We start from the raw sequence: 18,711 nt of genomic DNA, 5'->3' as shown, positions 1-18,711 counted from the left end.
TGCAAAGATGCCTTACGCTGTGAGTGCTAATTTGTAGTACAAATGTTTCCTAATTTAATGATAATTATACAAATTTATTCACTATCCCATCTAAGTGGGAAACACAGCTCTCTTAGGTTCTCTTCATTGAAAAGAGATACATTAGGAGTATAATTCAGGATCTCCTGCTTGAGTTCTTGAAGATTTTGAGCACCCAAAGCCAAACACTGGGATCCAGGGGTGCTCTGGTATTTTGATAATTACCAGCAAAACTCCAAATGGAAGCACTATTATAAAATAATGCAGCCATCCTGAGTTCCTCCATCAGTAGGTTGTATTATTGGCTTATCACATCACTTCTAAGTGGAATTCTACAACTGAAAACAAACCATGATAAATCTCCAAACAAGCAAACAACACCCCAAAAAACCCATCAAATTTCTCCATCTTCTAACTCAGACACCTCACTGGCAGAGAATTCAGGAAAAAATATCTGCACAAATACTTTCACCAGTATCACTTTGAAAAATTATCCAAGCCTCAAATTCTTTTGACAGTGATATATTTAATGGATACAAAACAATCCCATTTCACCACATCTTCTACATTTTACAACTGGAATGGCTTATGCCAAGAAGCAACGCCTTACCACTTCTATCTGCAGCTCCTCCACGCATTATCCTTGCCACCACAATTGCACCGGTATGTTCATCCCTTTTAATTGTAGCCCCCTTTAAAAGAAAAAGGTTGCTTGGTTAGTTCATCCATAATTCAAACTCCCTGCACTGAAAAATACTTGCTATGCAAAAATGCAAAAAGTTGATGCAGTATCTATGCATGAATAAGCCAGAAATGATATTCACTTATGTAAAGAATTACAAAACATGTTGCTTTGTTACCAACCTATTAAAGTGTGTCCTTTCTTTATTTTAGTGGTGAATTCATTATGCAAACTGCTTTCAAAAATCACCAATGATACAAAAAGTTTACTTACCAACTCATTGTTAACTGAAACTGTAGGCTACTTGAGTCTGCTGCTAAAACTGTGCTAAACTATGGCTTAAAAGTGATGAACTGTGCCTGTAGTAAGGGGCTTCTTACCTACTATAGTTACAAAATGTTTATCTGTGTTTCTAATAGTTGCACTTCACTCTCAGAACTGCCCATGCAGGCACTAATCTATATTTTGCTTGACAATGTTATCAATAAACCTGAAAAACACTATGTAATCAAAACTGTAAGGGTTTTCCAAGAAGAGGCTCAAAGTGATGAGTAGGAATCAGGCAGTGGTAGACAGGAAGAAACTAAAGGACACCAGAGCCTGGAACTGCTGTTTAAGAGGCACTGGCGCTTCTTGGAAGCACAGCAGAGGCAATGAGGTGGGCAGACAGTGGCCCACTCTGCAGGGCAGAATCCCCAGAATAAAGCAGATGATTGTAGCTATGTAAGCCTTACTGTATCATCACTTCCAAAATGGTTACCTGATCTAGGATTTTCAAAAGCAACACCAAAAAAGCACCTCCTGGCCACCAGTTTTCTATCTGCACGTGGTCACTTGCCATGTTAATGTAGTCAGCTACCTGCAACAGCTCTAACATTGTTCATCAACAAATGTTTATAATAAATTCATTGATTAGAACTACTCCGACTCTGAGCACAGCAGTGCTATGTGTACGCTGCCATCACTGATCAGCATTTCATCCATCAAAGGAGGGTTATGACTGAAATAAGGCAAACAAGTATTTCAAGTTCTTTGACTAAATAAATTGCTTCTATATGTAGCTTTCTATATTTGATTAAACATGGGTATTACATCTAGCATTACTTCATTTTTAAAGTACTTCATGAACATAGAGCTGGAATATGTACAAGTAATAGGGATGACTTTTTACTACAATTAACACTTTTACCAACTGTAAAAAGAAAGTATTCCTTCCCCTCTGCCTCTAAGATGTAAACATGACACAATACATGAAAAAATGGGAGATCAATTTATTTTTAACATACGCGAGCTGCATTTACTGCAAATAGGAAAAAACTGCCTCAGAGAAGGTAATGTTGTCACTAAATTATTAACTTTTGTTGAGGCTTTAAAAGTAGTCAACACTCCACAGCAACATTTACACGCTAACTTTGTGCATTTTATTTTACCTCCAAAGTTGTTTTGTATGAAATTTCATCAGTAAGCAAAGTAATCCTGCAATTTGTCGAACTTATTCTTATGCCCTGCATATAGTGTTGGTATCTGTAGGCATTTGTTCGTATTCCTTACTATGATCTCAATTTTAAATTAGACGGTGCTTCAGGAAAAATAAGATGTGGCTGCAGCTATTCTCGCTGCAAAAATTCTTAATTAGACTTTGAGCAAAATGAATAGAGCAGTATTATGAACGTATAAACACAGCATTAACCCCACTAGCCTATACCTCAATATTAAGCTCTGACTTCGCAGCAACAGCAATTAATTTAGTTTATTATTAAAACCTGTAAAGCTGCACCTGTTCAACTGTACATTTTTCTTTTTATTATATCCACCAAAAAGAAGAAAGCATTAGGATGCAAAACCCAAATATAAACAGAACTTCTAGGCTATACTGCCTGCACAAAACAGAGGCTCCCTCATTCATCAGTGAAAAAGCCCTGAACAGAGACTCTATGCTATTCACCTGGATACTGTTAAACTTCAGCCATGTTTAACTTCAACTATCTACTCACGTAAAAAGTTGATTTCCCTCCTGTTTATAATCCCCCTTTACATTATGGAAAGCTGCAATGAGATCTCCCCGCAGCCTTCTCTTTGCCAGGCTGAACAAGCCCAGCTCTTTCAGCTTGTCTTCATAGAGAGGTACTCCAGCCCCCAGAACACCTTTGCAGCCCTCCTCCGGAGAATATATTGGCACAGTATATACAAATATACTGGTTGATCTGAAAGATGTCCCAGTAAAGGTAAAAGGTAATCTGGGATTTTCACACTAAGCACAAAATCAAGCTAGAAATTAATTAACCCAAGCTATGTAACTGTTAATAATTCCTTTACAGCAATCTCAAAGTGAATGGCAAGACCCATTACAGGGTTTGAGTTCATGTATGCTTGCTGTACCTACGGAACAGAAAGAAAAAAGGCAGTTGTTTAACCTCCTCTTTGCTCCAAATTTGGAATACTTAAAAAGAAATCACCAAACAAATGGATTTCTTTTTGAGCACTTGAAGAGTTGTTATTTTGAAAAAGCAGCTTCCATTTTGCTGCTGCCAGCCCTACTTAAATTATGAGGTATATATAATCTGGCAAGAATTTCTCCTTATGAGATGTTCAGCCCCAGTACTTGCAGTTACATGTGCAGTGCAGCTCCTCATTTAGAGCTTCAGAAATGGAAGAAGGTTAGGCTGGACCTCGAGAGCTGGAAAATATTTTCAGTGTTGCTAGCCAAAAGTGTAAGTTACCCTAAATGAGACATATACAGATGTAATAGCATAGCTCAGTTCAAAATACTTTTAAAGGGAAAAATAAGGAGTTAGGGAGCCATATGGTGATCAGACTGAGAAAACGTTTAAAGGTATACTATGCAAAAGCACTAAAAATAATACAACGTCCTTCAGCAGGGAAGAAGATTGGTTTTAATGCAGAAGCACTGATTGGTGAGCATCACTCAGGAGTTGCACAAACACAAGCTTTAACAATTCAGCCACTTATCTGATGGTTCCAAAATAGAAACATTCTAAGCCTCTATTTTTCAAGGAAAAGAAAAAAAAAAAAGACTATTCTATAAAATAACTTACTAATAAAAGAGTATCAACTATCAGGTTTTTTTGCATACTTTTCTGTTAAACAAAAACGTATGCAGATGTTGATTGGGAAGATGTACTTCAGTAAGGCCTATTTTAATTCATTCTTCATTTAGGATGTAAGTGAAGACACCACTTACCCATCTGATAGTGTACAGTTACTTAAAAGTCGATGCTCGTGCACATTAGGCTATGCACACTAAGGCTGTCCCTACACCCAAACTAATACTACCTGTTACTGAAACAACCCAGCCATGTTACAAGAACTGAACTGTAGGGGCTTCGAGGAAAAGCAACAGAGGAAGAATTGAAGCACTGGGGAATCTGCATCAACAAACATGTATGCGACTATTTCTAATCACTACAATTTGTTTCACCCAAGTTCAGCTATGGAAATCAGATATCTAGCTCAAGCTAGGTGTCAAGGCTACTGCTGTAGTTAATGAAAACAAATAGGCAGCTCCAAAGAATGAATTAATCATTCCTTCACTAGGACATGCATCTTAAATAGAAGGAATAATTTATTCTCTGGAACTGCCTGCTTTTCTCTTGACTGTAGAACACAGTCCTAGAGAAGTGGACGTTGGCGTAAGTAAAAATCCTCCACACTATCTAACAAAAAGCCTAATTGTAATCTGGTGATTTTGGGACATTCTCTGAAAAAAAAAAAGACGTCTCTACTTCTCTACATATAAGATTCTGAGAGATTCTACAATTACTTTGTTCAGACAAAACCTCCTAATGCATGACCTTACCTCACTTGAGTACGAAGCTCTTTGAACAGCATTTGCTAACAGAGCATTTAGAAACAACAACAACAACAAAAAGATCTGTGGATGGATGAACCAAAAGTTTAAATTATCTCTCACAGAAGTGGAGGAAAGTTAAGCAATGACTTCTGACCTGACGAAATCTGGCAAATAGAAGGCCCTCCCACAAACCCCGTTTCCCACTCTTGTGAGGTGATTACTTCTGGGGACTCAGGCTTCATTAATATGTGATTAACACTGGTGGGTTGCTTAACTCAGAGAAGAGCACAAAGGAAATGTGGTGCAGTTTTACATAAAAAGGCCACTAGGTACACTCCAAAGAAGTTCAAAGCATGCCTAATTCACTTCACAGAGCACTGTTGAAAGTAATCCAAAGGAGATATTGAAAGTCAAGGACTTCCAGGACTTGCAGCTGATGTAAAGCTTACTCCACTGCAGAAATACAGTCTCTGCTGCTTGCTCACAAACACAGAATGAGAATGTATCTGAGGTGAAAGTAAGTTCAAAGAGCTCTGTATCTTCTAGTCAAGAAATCAGGTAATTTCCATCCCAGAAAAAAACACTGTATAGTCACTCTCAAGTTCAGCAGTAAGAATTCTGATATATTTATGCAAGTGGAAGTTGCCTTTATGACTGCAGAAGTGTGACTAGCTAAATTGAACAAGCAGAGACTCATTGATCTGTACTCAGCCAGGAATGTGCAAGACTTCAAAACAAGCTCTGAAGGAAAAGTAATTAAAAAGGCAATTAAATAGAAAGCAAAATTTTAAGTAGTCTAATAAGGGCATATCCTTTCTTTAGTAAAGCAACTACAGGCAACATAAATGCAATGGTTCTAATACACCAAGTAAAAACCTGTATTCAATTATTCTGCTGTGCTGTATTCTGCTAAGACCTTAATTACAACACATTTCTTCTCACCCATACTTAAGAAAAAAATAATAATCTGGTGAAGATCAAAACACAAACAAGTTTGGTATGTATTGTGGTAATGGTATCAAAACAATAAGTGAACATAAATCTGCACCACATAAATTAGCATCAGATATCAACATTAATATAAAAATGGAACAAAGGAGAATTATTGAGGAAGAGGAGGAGGCCACTATCCTCGTGGAAGTCTTCTTGGAGAATAAGCAACATGTAAAACAGAACTCACCACAAGCTGTTCTCCAACAAAAATAAAACAGCAAGATAGGTTGGGGATTTGGAGAGTTCACAAGTGCTCCTTTCCCATGCAGTTAATGTACAATCTTAGAAACGTTAACTGAAGGGAAGCTTTAGAAGTCATTTAGGCCAACATCCTGCATACCTCCTGCTCAGAGCAGGACTACTGTCAATGCAAGATGAGGTCAGCCATTGCCTTACGTCAACAGGCTGGAGACACTATAAAGTCTCTGGCCAGCCTCCTCCAGTGCTGCATCTCCCACTGAAAGAAATTGAAGAATTTTTCTCAGTAACCATCCTAGGGCTCATCAGTAAACATCCTAGGGCTGCATCTTGTGGTCACTGCCTCATGTCCTACATCTTTCACTGGTAAGAGTTTGACTCTAATGTTCTCAAATGCTTCTTACTCTCAGGTAGCTGTGGGCCGCAATTAGCTTCTTTCTACAGACATAACAAAGTAGAAGTCATGGATGCCATTACACGGCTGTTCTCATGTTGATAATTAAACCAAGCAATCTGTTAAGAGAGGAACTGAGCTCTGCCATGTGCTCATTTCATACTGTATTTTCTGATTTCTTCACATCTTTCGGAATAAATATTCTGACACTAAAGCAAGTTTATTATTACTATTATTCAAATAATTGCTTAGATTAAAAAAATGCTTGAAGTTATTGAAGATATGAATTTAATATTTGGAGGGGAAAAAAAAAAAAGATGTTTAAAATGTTAAAACAAACCAAAAACTTTCCATATGGTCAAACTTCTGATTATGTCCACGGGCATCCACAGTCAATCAAAAACAAAACTTATTTCTTGTTTATTGATGCCAGAAATCCATCAAGTGTGATGGTAAGATCCACTGACATGCTATCCCTGTATATCTAACAGAGAAATCACTCTGTGTCATTTCAAGTGCAGAATTGTGGCTTTCTCAAAGTAATTTTGCAGGTATCTCTTCAAGATTGCAATCCATTAAAACAAACACCCAGTATAACTCAAAGCAAAGCCCTTACTGTTTTGCAGGAGAAAAAGAACACAGGTAAATTTTATTCAAGATTACTCCCACACTACAGCAAATAAAAACAAGCAAATAAGTAAAACATTTTAATATTCTTGTAATATAATCTAGTTTTAGTCCTTGCACTTTTCCAGATATCCCCATGAAGATATTAACTTTCTAGTATTCATAATCCAAAGTACAACAACAGACATCTTAAATTTGCCCAGATTTCAATTCAAGCATTTTAAAATATGTTTTTATGCTTTCCTTTCAGTGTATCAAAAGGTCATTTATTTTTATTTATTTATTTTTTTTTAAACTCAGGCACAGTTCATAACAAAGGTCAAGATGTCTTTGGGGATTCATTCTCCCTCTCTCATTTTGAAACAAGTTCATGATTCAAATTCAAGATAAAGGATGAATATATTACATATATAAGTGCTCAGGCTGGCCCACATCTGTACAATGCTAAAACACTATAAATGAGCAAATTCTTACTATTCATTTCACATACTTTACTAATAATAACTGAGAATGGAATTCACAAGTATATTACTGAATGTCATGAATAAACATGAACAATGTCCATTCATATTAATAATGTTATAATTCATATTTATAAAGTGAACACTCTGCACGCACAGAAAAATACAGCAATAGAGAGGAAAACTTACCAATGGTTCCCTGTTTTTGACAAGTCTGATTATTTTAACTGAATCTTCTTCCTCATCAATATCATCAGGCATGGGAGGCAAGACAGGATCGTAGTTCTTCTGAGCAACAGTATCATGTACAGAGAGCAAAGCCTGGAAATATTAGGAGTCATGTTACTTGGCATCTGAAAAGTTCATGAAAGACAAAGCAGAGACTATTATTTATAGCCTGACTCGACTTGAATTTTTCTATATAATTTTAACATATGTAAATGGTGATAAAACAATTCCATAAGGTATACCTTTTCATACACACAACATATGCATCTAGTAAACCATCCATGTAGTTATACACATGAAAATACTGAGTGCTTTGCACATTAGCTGAAATTACAATGATTATGGTTAGGAGAAAACCTAAGTTGCCTTAAGTAAGTAAGGACATCATTCCATTCCTCCTCAATAAAAGTTTCTTCAATACACTAAGCAGTTCTATGAATCAAATAAGCAAAATAAGCACCTTCCAGTACATCAGTTCAAGTATCAGGTGCATGACATCAAGCTACTGCCACTCCCTTCAGAGGAACTCTGGAAGCTGACTTGGTTACTGGATCCCCTTCATGCTCACTCCCTTTCATACGTGCTCCAAATTATCCTAGGAATGTTTAATTTATTGTGGAATTCATGACCGAGATTGAAGAGCAAAGTGCTCAAACGATTTGGCTTACCAACCACCTGTCACATGTCTTGCCCCCTTTCCTTCTCTTTGTAGTTCCTCCAGTTCATGCATGAATTGGCCAACAGATTTACTGAACTTTGTTGTGACAAAAGGCTCAATCCTAACAGTAAAATAATTTATGACCTTGCCAGAAACTCAAGAGTCTTGAAATCAAAGGAAGTTGGAAAGTTCATTCTCCCAAGGCTTAAAAAAATCTGTGTTATAATCCAAAATTCATTTCTCTTTCTAGATACAGAGCTCTTTAAGTTCTTTTCCATTTCAAAAAGCCTACAGGATCTGTAACATCTCTTAAACTAGTGAAAAATTGTTATATAATGCTTTTTCTTCTGAAATGGAAACTATGCAATACAGCGGGAATCACAGCAACTGCCACACTAAGAATTGTAGCTACTGCTTTCAGTTACTCCAGTTTTCAAGTATTTGCCCATCTGAACTTGAATATTTTACATTTTGACCTGACGTTTTTGCCCTAACAGTCAATATTACAAAAGTTACAGTCAGAAACCAAAAGTCATTTGCACACTGATAGCCTCACCTACGATAACAATGAAGTGATTTGGAAAATGTTGTGATGTTTAAGATTACGTAGAACAGATCAACCTCGTTGATGTGGATGACATGAAAAACTATCACATCAGTGACTGTTACAATGAATCTAAAGGAACAGTTACAATAATAAAGAAACACCTTAATAAATAAGATCAGATAACGGGCACATTTCTCTGATGCTAGTTTACTTGCTACCAAAGATAACATTAGACTGAATATATAAATCATCAGATATACTATGTTCTCAAGGATAATGCAGATTCTTTAAAAAGCACATTCCATTTCCATTGTGCTGTTCCAGGACTTCATTTTACTGACTAAAGGAGACTGTAAACAACTTCCAGACAATGCCACATGCTATCCTGACACGAGCAGATGAGAAAGAGTGCACGGCAACCCGGAAATTCTGCAGTTTCAATGTGAAGTCAAGTCTTTGGCACAAGAAACAGAAGGTGATTGTGCCTGCTTCATGAGAATTCGCTATTATTGTCTTACTGATTTCTATTCATATTGTACTATTTGATAAAAACATTTTAACACTGTAGCTATTTATTTCTATTTTTCCCCCCCAGGATACAGTTATCAACTTGAACTGTGTACCACTGCTACCTACTACTAGCTCTCTGTCACCAAAGATTAGTTTCCTTTCAGGTCTCACCTAAAAACCTCTGGATAGCAATTATGGTTCCTTGTGGAAATGCATACTGGGAAGCATTACAGTTGTAAAGTCCATGCAATCACATGCAGTGCTCTGACAATGTATGTGAAACATCAAAGAAATACTAAAACAAAAGCAGCATTTGCTTTTACTTTGAGCTACTTATAGTTGAGACTTCTAAAACTACTACCCTGCAACTACGTTTTTCCACATAAAACTAGGGCACGTTCACAGACTGGTTCAGCTTAATGAGGTTCTATATTGCAGTTTAAAATCAATCAAGCAGATAGAGAAAACAGATGAAACTAATCTAAAGTACCATTTCCATAGTAAAAGGCAGCAACTTATAACATGCTCAAAAGAAACTACCCTTGGCAACGAAACTTGAAAACCAGACTCCATCCAATACCAAACAGAACAATGCTATCAGTGTTAATAAGATGCTTCCCTGCTTTGACTGCCAGACCATACTCCCAGACACAGCATGCAAAAGAGCCACACAGCACAAGTATTACAATCCGATGCCAATCAATGTCTGATCCTTATGATGCTTTTTCTTCACTCACAACAACTGGAACTAATCAGCCCCTTTCCTCAATCTTCTGAAAAACATACTGATTCACATTGCACTATACTTTCCCCCAAACTCTGCTATCATTTTATCTCAAAACAAAGATGCATTCTTTAGGTAAGAGTACGAGGGCCAGAAAATATATGCTTTTTCTCAATCAAGTTTCCAAAAGGGCTTCTGTCATCACAAACATTTGCATGCCGTACCTCTGAACATACTAAATTTCTTGCTTGCTCGTCTTCCATCTCTTCTTTTAATACACTATCCTCAGTCCACAGTGGTTGCTCTTGAATAGTGGTAGAGACACTGCACAACCATTAACCCGCAAGTAAAACTTGTAAAGTTGTTTTGGTTTCACTTAATGTTTCAACCAAAGATGATCAGAGTATGTCCTCAGGAGAACTTCCACATGTTTCATACACATGAAAAAACAACTGTACTCAGAGCAAAGAGCCATTTCTTCAGCAGCTTCTTGGGACTGTGTGTTTAATAAAATGTATGCTTAGTCCAAAAAATTATGCATCAGACTAGGCTATATAAAAAAGCAAACAAATTACAGCCACCAAGAAATAAGCCTTGGATTCGATCCTGAACAAGATTTACACAGAGTAATTGTGTAGTAAATTCATGAGGCAATGTAAAGCCAGAAACGTTCCCTTTTTTGTACATAAGAAGTGATTATCTTATTCATTGCAGTTTTACACTGCGTGATATTCGTGTTTGCCTACGACAAGAAACTGCAAAAAGGGCAGATGATTTTGTTGTTGTTGTTCTTGTTTACAAATGCGCAGCTCTTCAGAACTATGCACAATGACTGAAGATCAGGGTCACGCATATTTAAGCACTCCTGGAAAAAAAGATTTTATTTCAGCTCTAAGTCCTATGCTTATGATTCACTAATGTAAACATGGTCCATATTTAGAACTTGAAAGAAGGTATGATTCAAACTCCTGCACTACCTAAATATAAATATTGATGTTCAGCTAAATTCTTAGACATGATCTAGCTGGAAATGAATACTTTCATCAGACCTCTGAAATGTCTAATAACTGGTGCCGTATTTTTCATATTACAACTATCACTGGTCATTTCACAGTTTATAAATTGAAATCTTACACTATCGACTTACACAAAGAAAATCTGACATTGAAAACATCTGAGGTTCTTTCTCTTAAACTGTTCTGAAACTTTAAATGTTTTCTTAAATTGAGATTGTTATTAAAGAAAACAGTTCTATGTTTTGAAAAATGTGTATCATTTAACTACACTGAATACATTTTTGCTCCTATAAAACAATGACAAATTTCATATCACTTTTTTCTTCTGTTTACATTTTGAGATCTGCATGAATAAAAATACCTCCAATAACCATGAGTTGTGAGCACAGCTCCCTGTAAATTTTTTATTTCTGACTCTTTCAAAAAATATCTCAATTTAGGCTTTACTTTTCAGAAATATTTTACCTTTACAACTCTATAAAAACATTTTAGAAAACAGCAAGTTGAACAAAGACATGAGAGAATGGATAAAGGAACAAAAGAACCTTTCTTTATCTAGTTAAAAAAAAAATGTAAGATTAGAAAATTAAGTAATTAAGAGTGAAAACTTTGTTTCTAAAGCTGTGAGGACTACAACTAACCCTGAGGAAAGCAGACAGCTGCAGCAGATTAAGCCACTGCCAATCCCTCTGCTTGTTACTTTGCCTACAGTGGAGATGGCTGTCCTGGCAGCAGTCAGCTAAAAACCACAGAACGGCCATGACTTTGCTGCCCCAGACCACAGCTTGGATCGTTAGCACAGGCCACATTTCCTGGCATTTCTGAGCTTATCAGGTGAGACTGAGACATTTTCCCACCTCTTTGCTTGGTTATGGTGATAGTAACTTTCAGTGAGGCTGGAGGAGAACATAGAGTTCATAGAGTACATAGAAGGAGAACAGTGAGTTTGCTTGCAAGCACAGCAATGTGCCCCTCAGCTCACCTGGCAGAGCTCTTACTCTAGAGAGCTGTTGCTGTATTTTATTTCCCTTTGTGAAAAGGTTACAGAAGAAACACAGAAAGACAAGCTGAAAATACCAGTGGAAAAAATTATATAACACTGGAAAGATTGACTTATGAGGAGACTGAATCCACTGAAGGACACTGTCTGAGCATCAGAACAGAAGGAGGAGCAGAAGAAGCAGAAGAGCTAGTCAAATGCAAGAATTCATAATACAGCAGAATAAAACCAGCAGAGAGCTAAAACCCAATGGCGATGGCATCCAGGTTCTGGGCACAGAAAAGAAATGAGACTGGAGAATGGTTTAGAGAAGAAAGGACTAACAACATAAAGTAGTTAAGAGTCAAGCCGTACCACTAAGAACAGCTGATAGAGCTAAATGAACGGGGAGGTAGGAATTTAGGCAAGAGAAAGGAGAAAAGATAGAGAACAACTCCTTGCTCTGCAGAAGAGCTAGTCTTCAAACTTACTGTTCTTGAGGAGTTCATAGGGTGGACTTTGCATTGCTGCAGTGCAGGCATGTATGAATGTGACTGCCCTAGCTCCACCCTCCAACAAACAGGAGGTAAAACTACCACCAGAATGGAGCTCTTACCCATCGCCACTGCCTGCAGCAAAAGTGTGCATAACTGCAGCCCTGACAAGAGGCAAGGGCTGTGTGAATCACCATGAGTGGGCACATGCAACAAGAAGGCACACCAGAACAGGTGTTCCAACTAACACAACAACCATGGTTGCTGAACTCCTCAGTTTGGCTAAAAGATGAGGCATAATCTAGAACCAGAAGAAATAATAAAACTACAGGCAGCAGAAACTTGTTAGTGCTGCTAATGACCAAAGGATGGCTGGGATAACAACAAACTGGATTCTTTGGGCGGAAGAAGCAGTGGGAGTACACAAGCTATAGTAACTATGTGCCAGGCCGAAATGGATTAAAATTCCTTCTGAAGGAATTATCTAATCAACTTTCCCATGGAAATTTGTGACTTTCTGTTCTGAATAAAATTACCAAGTGAAGTACACATAGTACACAGTGTTAAAGAAATCATTCAACTTCCAAAGGAATTACATGTTTTACACCCTATTCAATCAACATAAGCAAAAAAACTTTGACATTGATGGTAAGAAAACTGAACAAAGAATTAAGTGTGATTTTCAATTTTCAATCAGAAAACCAACAGATGTATTAATTTACAGAAGAAAAAAAAAACCAGTATGGTTAATTTACTTCTTTCCATACCTCAAATATTGCATTTTCCTATATATCCTCTACAAATTCCCCAGTAAAGATATATTGTGTGAAAAGACAGCAGTTCGGTATGTATATTATAGAAAAAGTATTCCATGTGTGTGACTGTCTCATCTGTTCTCAAAAAAGGGTTGCCCAAAAGTTCATGCTTGTCCAGGTGGCAATTAAATTCCTTTCTCTTCCATCTTGACTTTCATGCAGTTGGGTCACAGTAGTGATTCAAAATATTTAAAACACACATGACACATATGTGGTTTTCTGTTCTTAATATCTACCATATACTAATGACCTTAGCATAGCAACAACTCAGTTGGATCAATTGTAAGCGCATATTACTTTTTCCTCCTTACTACAGTGGACTTTATTTCTGACTATATGAACTTCCTTTGACAAAAGCATAATTTCCTTGCCTTAAAATGCAGCTTCTTAATTTCAAATTCACCAATCTGAGCTGATGGGTTTACCTGCAGCTGGTAGTCAGACAGCAATAGCCAACAGAAAACTGAACTTTCGGCATCTTCAGACTCCTGCTTCCTTTCGCTCATTGTTTGGATCCCCTGGAGACATTTTCAAAGTAAAACTATTCTCAGTGATCACAGAAGCATGCAGTCCATCCATGTCATCTGGTAAAGGTGTTAATATTCTTCCAGATGACAGCCCTATGTTTTCCTCGACTGTGGATCACGGTAGAATAATTTCTTCTGGTTTTTAACCAATACTGAAGAACCTGAACAAAATCTCTTTTACATTCACAACAAAACTCACGTAGCTAAACTGTTCTTGGCACCTTAAGTCCTATTTTAGTAACTTCCAAGGTCACAAAATAGGAAAATGCCTAGACAGCAGCCCTCTTCCCATATGCTGATATATCGCTTCCTTTTTTGAAGAATTGGTAGCATCCTGACCATACTAAAACCATGGGTTGATTGCTTAGGCTTTAAGGGTTATAATAAATGGAGTTATATCAGGCTGGCAGCCAGTCATTAGTGGAGTTCCCCAGGGCTCCACTTTAGGACAAGTTCTCTTTAATGACTTTATAAACGATCTGGATGCAAGAGTCTAATGCATACTAACTGAATTTGCAGATGATACAAAATTAGGAGGAGCTATTGACTCTCTTGAACGCAGAGAGATCTTGGAGAGAACTTGGCAAATTAGTGGGCTGGAGAACAACCAACCACTTGAAGTTTAACAAGAGCAAGAGCCAGATTGTGCACATGGGGCAGGGCAGCCTCAGATTACATGCATGGACTGGAGGATGAGAAGCTGGAGGGCAGCCCTGCAGAAAGGGGCATTTGGTTGATGGCAAGGTGAACGTGAGCCAGCAGTGTGCCCTGGCAGCCAAAGGGCCAACCATGCCCTGGGGTGCACCAGGCCCAGTGCTTGCCAGTGGGAGAGAGAGGGGTTGTCTGCTCTGCTCTGTGCGGCCTCAGCTCCAGCACTGGGTGCAGTTTGGCCCAGCAATATAAGGACATAAAACTATTAGAGAGTATCCAAAGGAGACGGTGAAGGGCCTGGAGGACAAGATGTGGGAGGAACAGCTGAGGTGCCTGGGTGTGCTGAGCCCAGGGCAGAGGAGCTGAGGGGAGGCCTCATGGTGGCTACAGCTCCTCACAGGGAGCGGAGGGGCAGCGCTGAGCTCTGCTCTGTGTGACAGCAACAGCGCCCGAGGGAACGGCATGGAGCTGTGTCAGGGGAGGGGCAGCTGGGGGTCAGGGAATGGTTCTGCACCAGAGGGCGGTGGGCATGGAACAGCCTGCCCAGGGCAGTGGGCACAGCCCCGAGTGCCGGAGTTCAGGGAGTGTTTGGACACTGCCCTCAGACTTTGGGTTTGGGGGCTGCTGTATGGAGCCAGGAGCTGGACTTGATAGTCCTTGCAGGTCCTTTTTGACTCAGGATATTCTATAATGAGACTACTATGATATATGTCTGCAGAAGTAGCATGAATCTTTTCTTAGCTGAACAACAACTTAAGATCCTGCCCCACATAAATCAAGTTAAAATATTGACTAAATAAAAGTAAAAGCAGAGGATGCAGTTGCCCTTTCTGTACAAGTGTCTTTGAGATCTGACCCAGCTTTTACTTTGACAACAGCATGCTTAAAACCTTAAAAGAAAAACAAAAATCTCTACTGATCCGTGAAGTTAATGAATCTGTATATACTTAATTCCTTCAGAAAAAAAAAAAAAAAATCACACTCATTTAGGATGAAGTTTCAAATTCAGCTACAGAGCACTTATACTACATGGATATCTGACTAAAAATATTAATCCAGTTTAGTTTTTTAAGATGATTGGTTCTGCCTGCTTTGGAATTTTCCCATATTGAACACCTTGAAGTAGTCTTTCCATAAATCAGTTGCACTAAATTCAGACATCATTTTGGAAAGCTGAAAAGCTGCAGTCAGAATGATTTTCCCCATTTCATTATTAGTCTTACATTCCTGGTATTTCAGTACTTAGCAATGTTCCAATTAAAGAACTGAAAAATACTAAAGTAGATGTAGTACAACAGAACAAACCCTGACTCCTAAACAAACACTTTTTTAGAAAGGCCAGCAACGTACCAAGTATGAGAACAAAGCTGACTAATTCTGGTGGATTTCCAAAATATTTGTGATTAACAAATTCACATATCTATAAACCATGCAATCATGGGGAGAGAAGCACAGTCTTGCCACTGACTGGAAATTCAGCAATAAGCAGAAAGGGAGAAAAATGATAAAAATAATTGTGACATTGTACTGGATCACTGTTGAATAGATTCATCAATGAACTAGAAATGGAAAGACTATTTAATTAGTGTATGGAGAGTTCAGATAGAATATGGACTGGCAACTGGAAGGGAAGAGCACAACTGAAGGAAAAAGCAGCATAAAAAGATGACAACTGGTTAACTGGTTTTCACTGGTGAAGGTATTGTTTCACATTGTGCAGGTTTTCATTTTCACTAGCTGAAAAGAACTGCAATGTCAGGGGGATGTGGTATTATCCATAGTGATTTTTTCCTCTTCATATATTACCAGCTTCGGTAACATTGCCAACTTTTATGTGCTATATATATGCTATATATATATGAATGCTATATATATGCTGTTCAGAAATCTTACATGCGTTATAGAGGATTAATGAGTGTGTAAAGTCTGTATGTGTAGCCAAATAATTTCTTTGATTTGCTTTTCCATTACATTTTTAAAATTATTTTTTCCTGTCAACCTGTCTGGCTTCACTTTTGTTTATTTTATCTATCACTTTGTTTACTATTACCTTAGCTGCCAGTGAGCATTTTCATTTCCATACATCTAAGACAATTGTGACACAGGCTTTCCACTTGACCTCAGCTCTGTTAACATGAGAGACAGAGCTGAGAGCCATTCCAGAGTAACATTTTGTTTGTTACTTAAGTCTACTCATGCAGTATTATTTCAGTTCCCTTCTATCATTTTACACCTGTGTTCTATGGCATGCTGTATGTTGTTATCTGCATACTCTGTCAGTTCCTACCACACTCAGTGTGCTGCAACTGCTTTCTAATCTTCTCTGTCCATCTCATATGAAAAATCAAAGCTTTCTTGCTGTTTTTAGAAGGACAGTATTGTTACTACATATTGATTTTACTTCTTCCATTCTAATAACAAAAACATTCCAAAAATATAGATAGTAACATATTCTCCCAGAGCTTCCCATCTGAAGAAGTTTTGTAGAAAGACTCATTTAAACTGTGGTACAAGTGGAAATAGAAGTAGGAAGTCAAGATCTAAAGCTGGAGAATCAAGAATGGAATGTATTTTTCCTCTAATAAGGTTGCCAAAATGTGTGAGGGAGGGCTTCCCTACTTTTTTTTTTTTTTTTTCAAAAAACACACAAAAATAGCCTTTGATCTGTCTATCCAAACAAATAACAGAGACATTTCTTTTAAGATAAGTACATGAAATCACCTCAGCCTCCCTGCTCTTCTTTCTCCGTGGCTCTCTCTTTTGCAAATAAAGGCAAAGACTCCCCAGCACTGTCCACTTTCCTCTCCCAGCTGCGTAGTTGGTGTGCTCAGGACATCTGCTGGCAACCCACCAACCAGCATTATCAAATCATCACTGCTGTGTTCCTTACTTACAGTTGTGGAAATGTCAATATATTAGTTAGGTGGAAAATGAATACTCCTTTCTTGCTGATGGTATTTCACAGCATACCACCCAAAATCAAGCACGTTCTTGCTGATTTACTATTGGCCTCCGATTTTGCAAGTGAGTATTAGGTCACTTCCCTGTTGACATATGAAGTACATTGTGCTCCAGCTCACCATATTAATAAACTACACTACAATAAAATCTTTTAACCAGTCCTACAAGCAAGCCTCAAAGACCACTGACAAGTAAATAGTTATAAATTATGGACAATTATGCTTCCTAAACAAATACTGCAGACTGCGTTACTGTACGTGAGCATGAATATTTCATTAAAAGAAGAAAAGTTTCCCAGGACGTGAGTAAAAATAGAGAACAGTGGTGCAGTCAGAGTCAAAAGGTCCTCCAAGTGCTTGGGAGGCAGTAACAGCACAAATGGAGCTCAGATGTTAACTGATCTGAAATTTGTGTTTGGCTTTTCCAGATGCAAGACCTGAACAGTTGTAGGCAAATCCCAACAATTTCCAGCGGAAAATGTTGACTTTGCAGAAACCACATATTTCAATGAAAAAGCCCTGATGGAAAATCCTCAGCAAGTCTGAAAACAAAGGAAATGGTGGAAAGAGGACAAGGTTTAGCTTCAGATTTTTTATAATTATGTTACAATAAATGTTTCATAAAATTTTTGAAGAGAAAAGAGATTTGACTTAGCATTATTATAGCTCAATGTGTTCCTTAAATGCTTTGCATGTTACAGTTCTTGTAGAAAAAATGCCTGCTGTTTCCTGCGTAGTAAATTAGATTGTCATTTTTTGCCACTAACTGTAAGGCAGCTTTATAAAGCTCTACTGATAAAAGCTTAAAATGTTTGTTTGTTTTTTTTAACAGAACGAGTGACACTTTGATCCCAACAGTCTATTAGGACACCATACAAATCTAGTGAGCATCAGACGGCACAGGTACCAGCAGCAGTTGTTTATCAAGTAAAGACCAGGATTTACAAACTTCCAGCTACATATAAGAAGAACGAAGAGGATAGGACAATGAAAAACGTACACTTCAAGCTAAAAGAAGCACTTTTAAAAAAGAAAAAAGAAAAAAGAAACCTGAATAAATATAGGGAACATTTAAATGAAGAATCTAAGCTGCTCTAGTTTCGTTGTCTCCACTTTTCATTTTAACTCATAGTTATATTCTGAAGGAAAGCCAAGAATGTACTTATTAGATGAAAATGTTGACTAATGCAAATTGTTTATGCTCGGCGAAATTGGAAGTTGAATGCATTTCAAATGATCTGCAAATAAAACAGCAAGTTTTATTTATATTTATCTATAAAGCCTATGTACAATTTTCTGGTATATGTATTTCTGGTATACACCATTTCAAGGCAATTGGAAAATTAATAAATCAAAGCATCATAGTGTAAAGAATTGGTATTTCTTTGAATGGCACATTGAAGTTGTCCTCGAATAAA

General features: G+C 37.6%; 1 protein-coding gene across 9 annotated transcripts in view; it reads right to left on the bottom strand.

The window, feature by feature from the left end:
- The window catches only part of MPP7 (membrane palmitoylated protein 7), a 143,603-nt gene that overhangs the window by 36,010 nt on the left and 88,882 nt on the right, over positions 1 to 18,711 (bottom strand). For all 9 annotated transcript variants that reach the window (XM_015282069.4, XM_015282072.4, XM_015282070.4 and 6 more), the window contains 2 exons: positions 7,374 to 7,505; positions 629 to 710 (listed from right to left, as the gene is read on the bottom strand). In XM_015282069.4, coding sequence (XP_015137555.1) covers positions 629 to 710; positions 7,374 to 7,505 — 214 coding nt within the window. The remainder of the gene's footprint in view (positions 1 to 628; positions 711 to 7,373; positions 7,506 to 18,711) is intronic.

The sequence above is a fragment of the Gallus gallus genome, chromosome 2 (genome assembly GCF_016699485.2).
Source record: "Gallus gallus isolate bGalGal1 chromosome 2, bGalGal1.mat.broiler.GRCg7b, whole genome shotgun sequence".
Classification (NCBI taxonomy): Eukaryota; Metazoa; Chordata; class Aves; order Galliformes; family Phasianidae; genus Gallus; species Gallus gallus.
The sequence above is the reverse complement of the archived record's forward strand: the minus strand, read 5'-3'. Positions and strand labels throughout refer to the sequence as shown.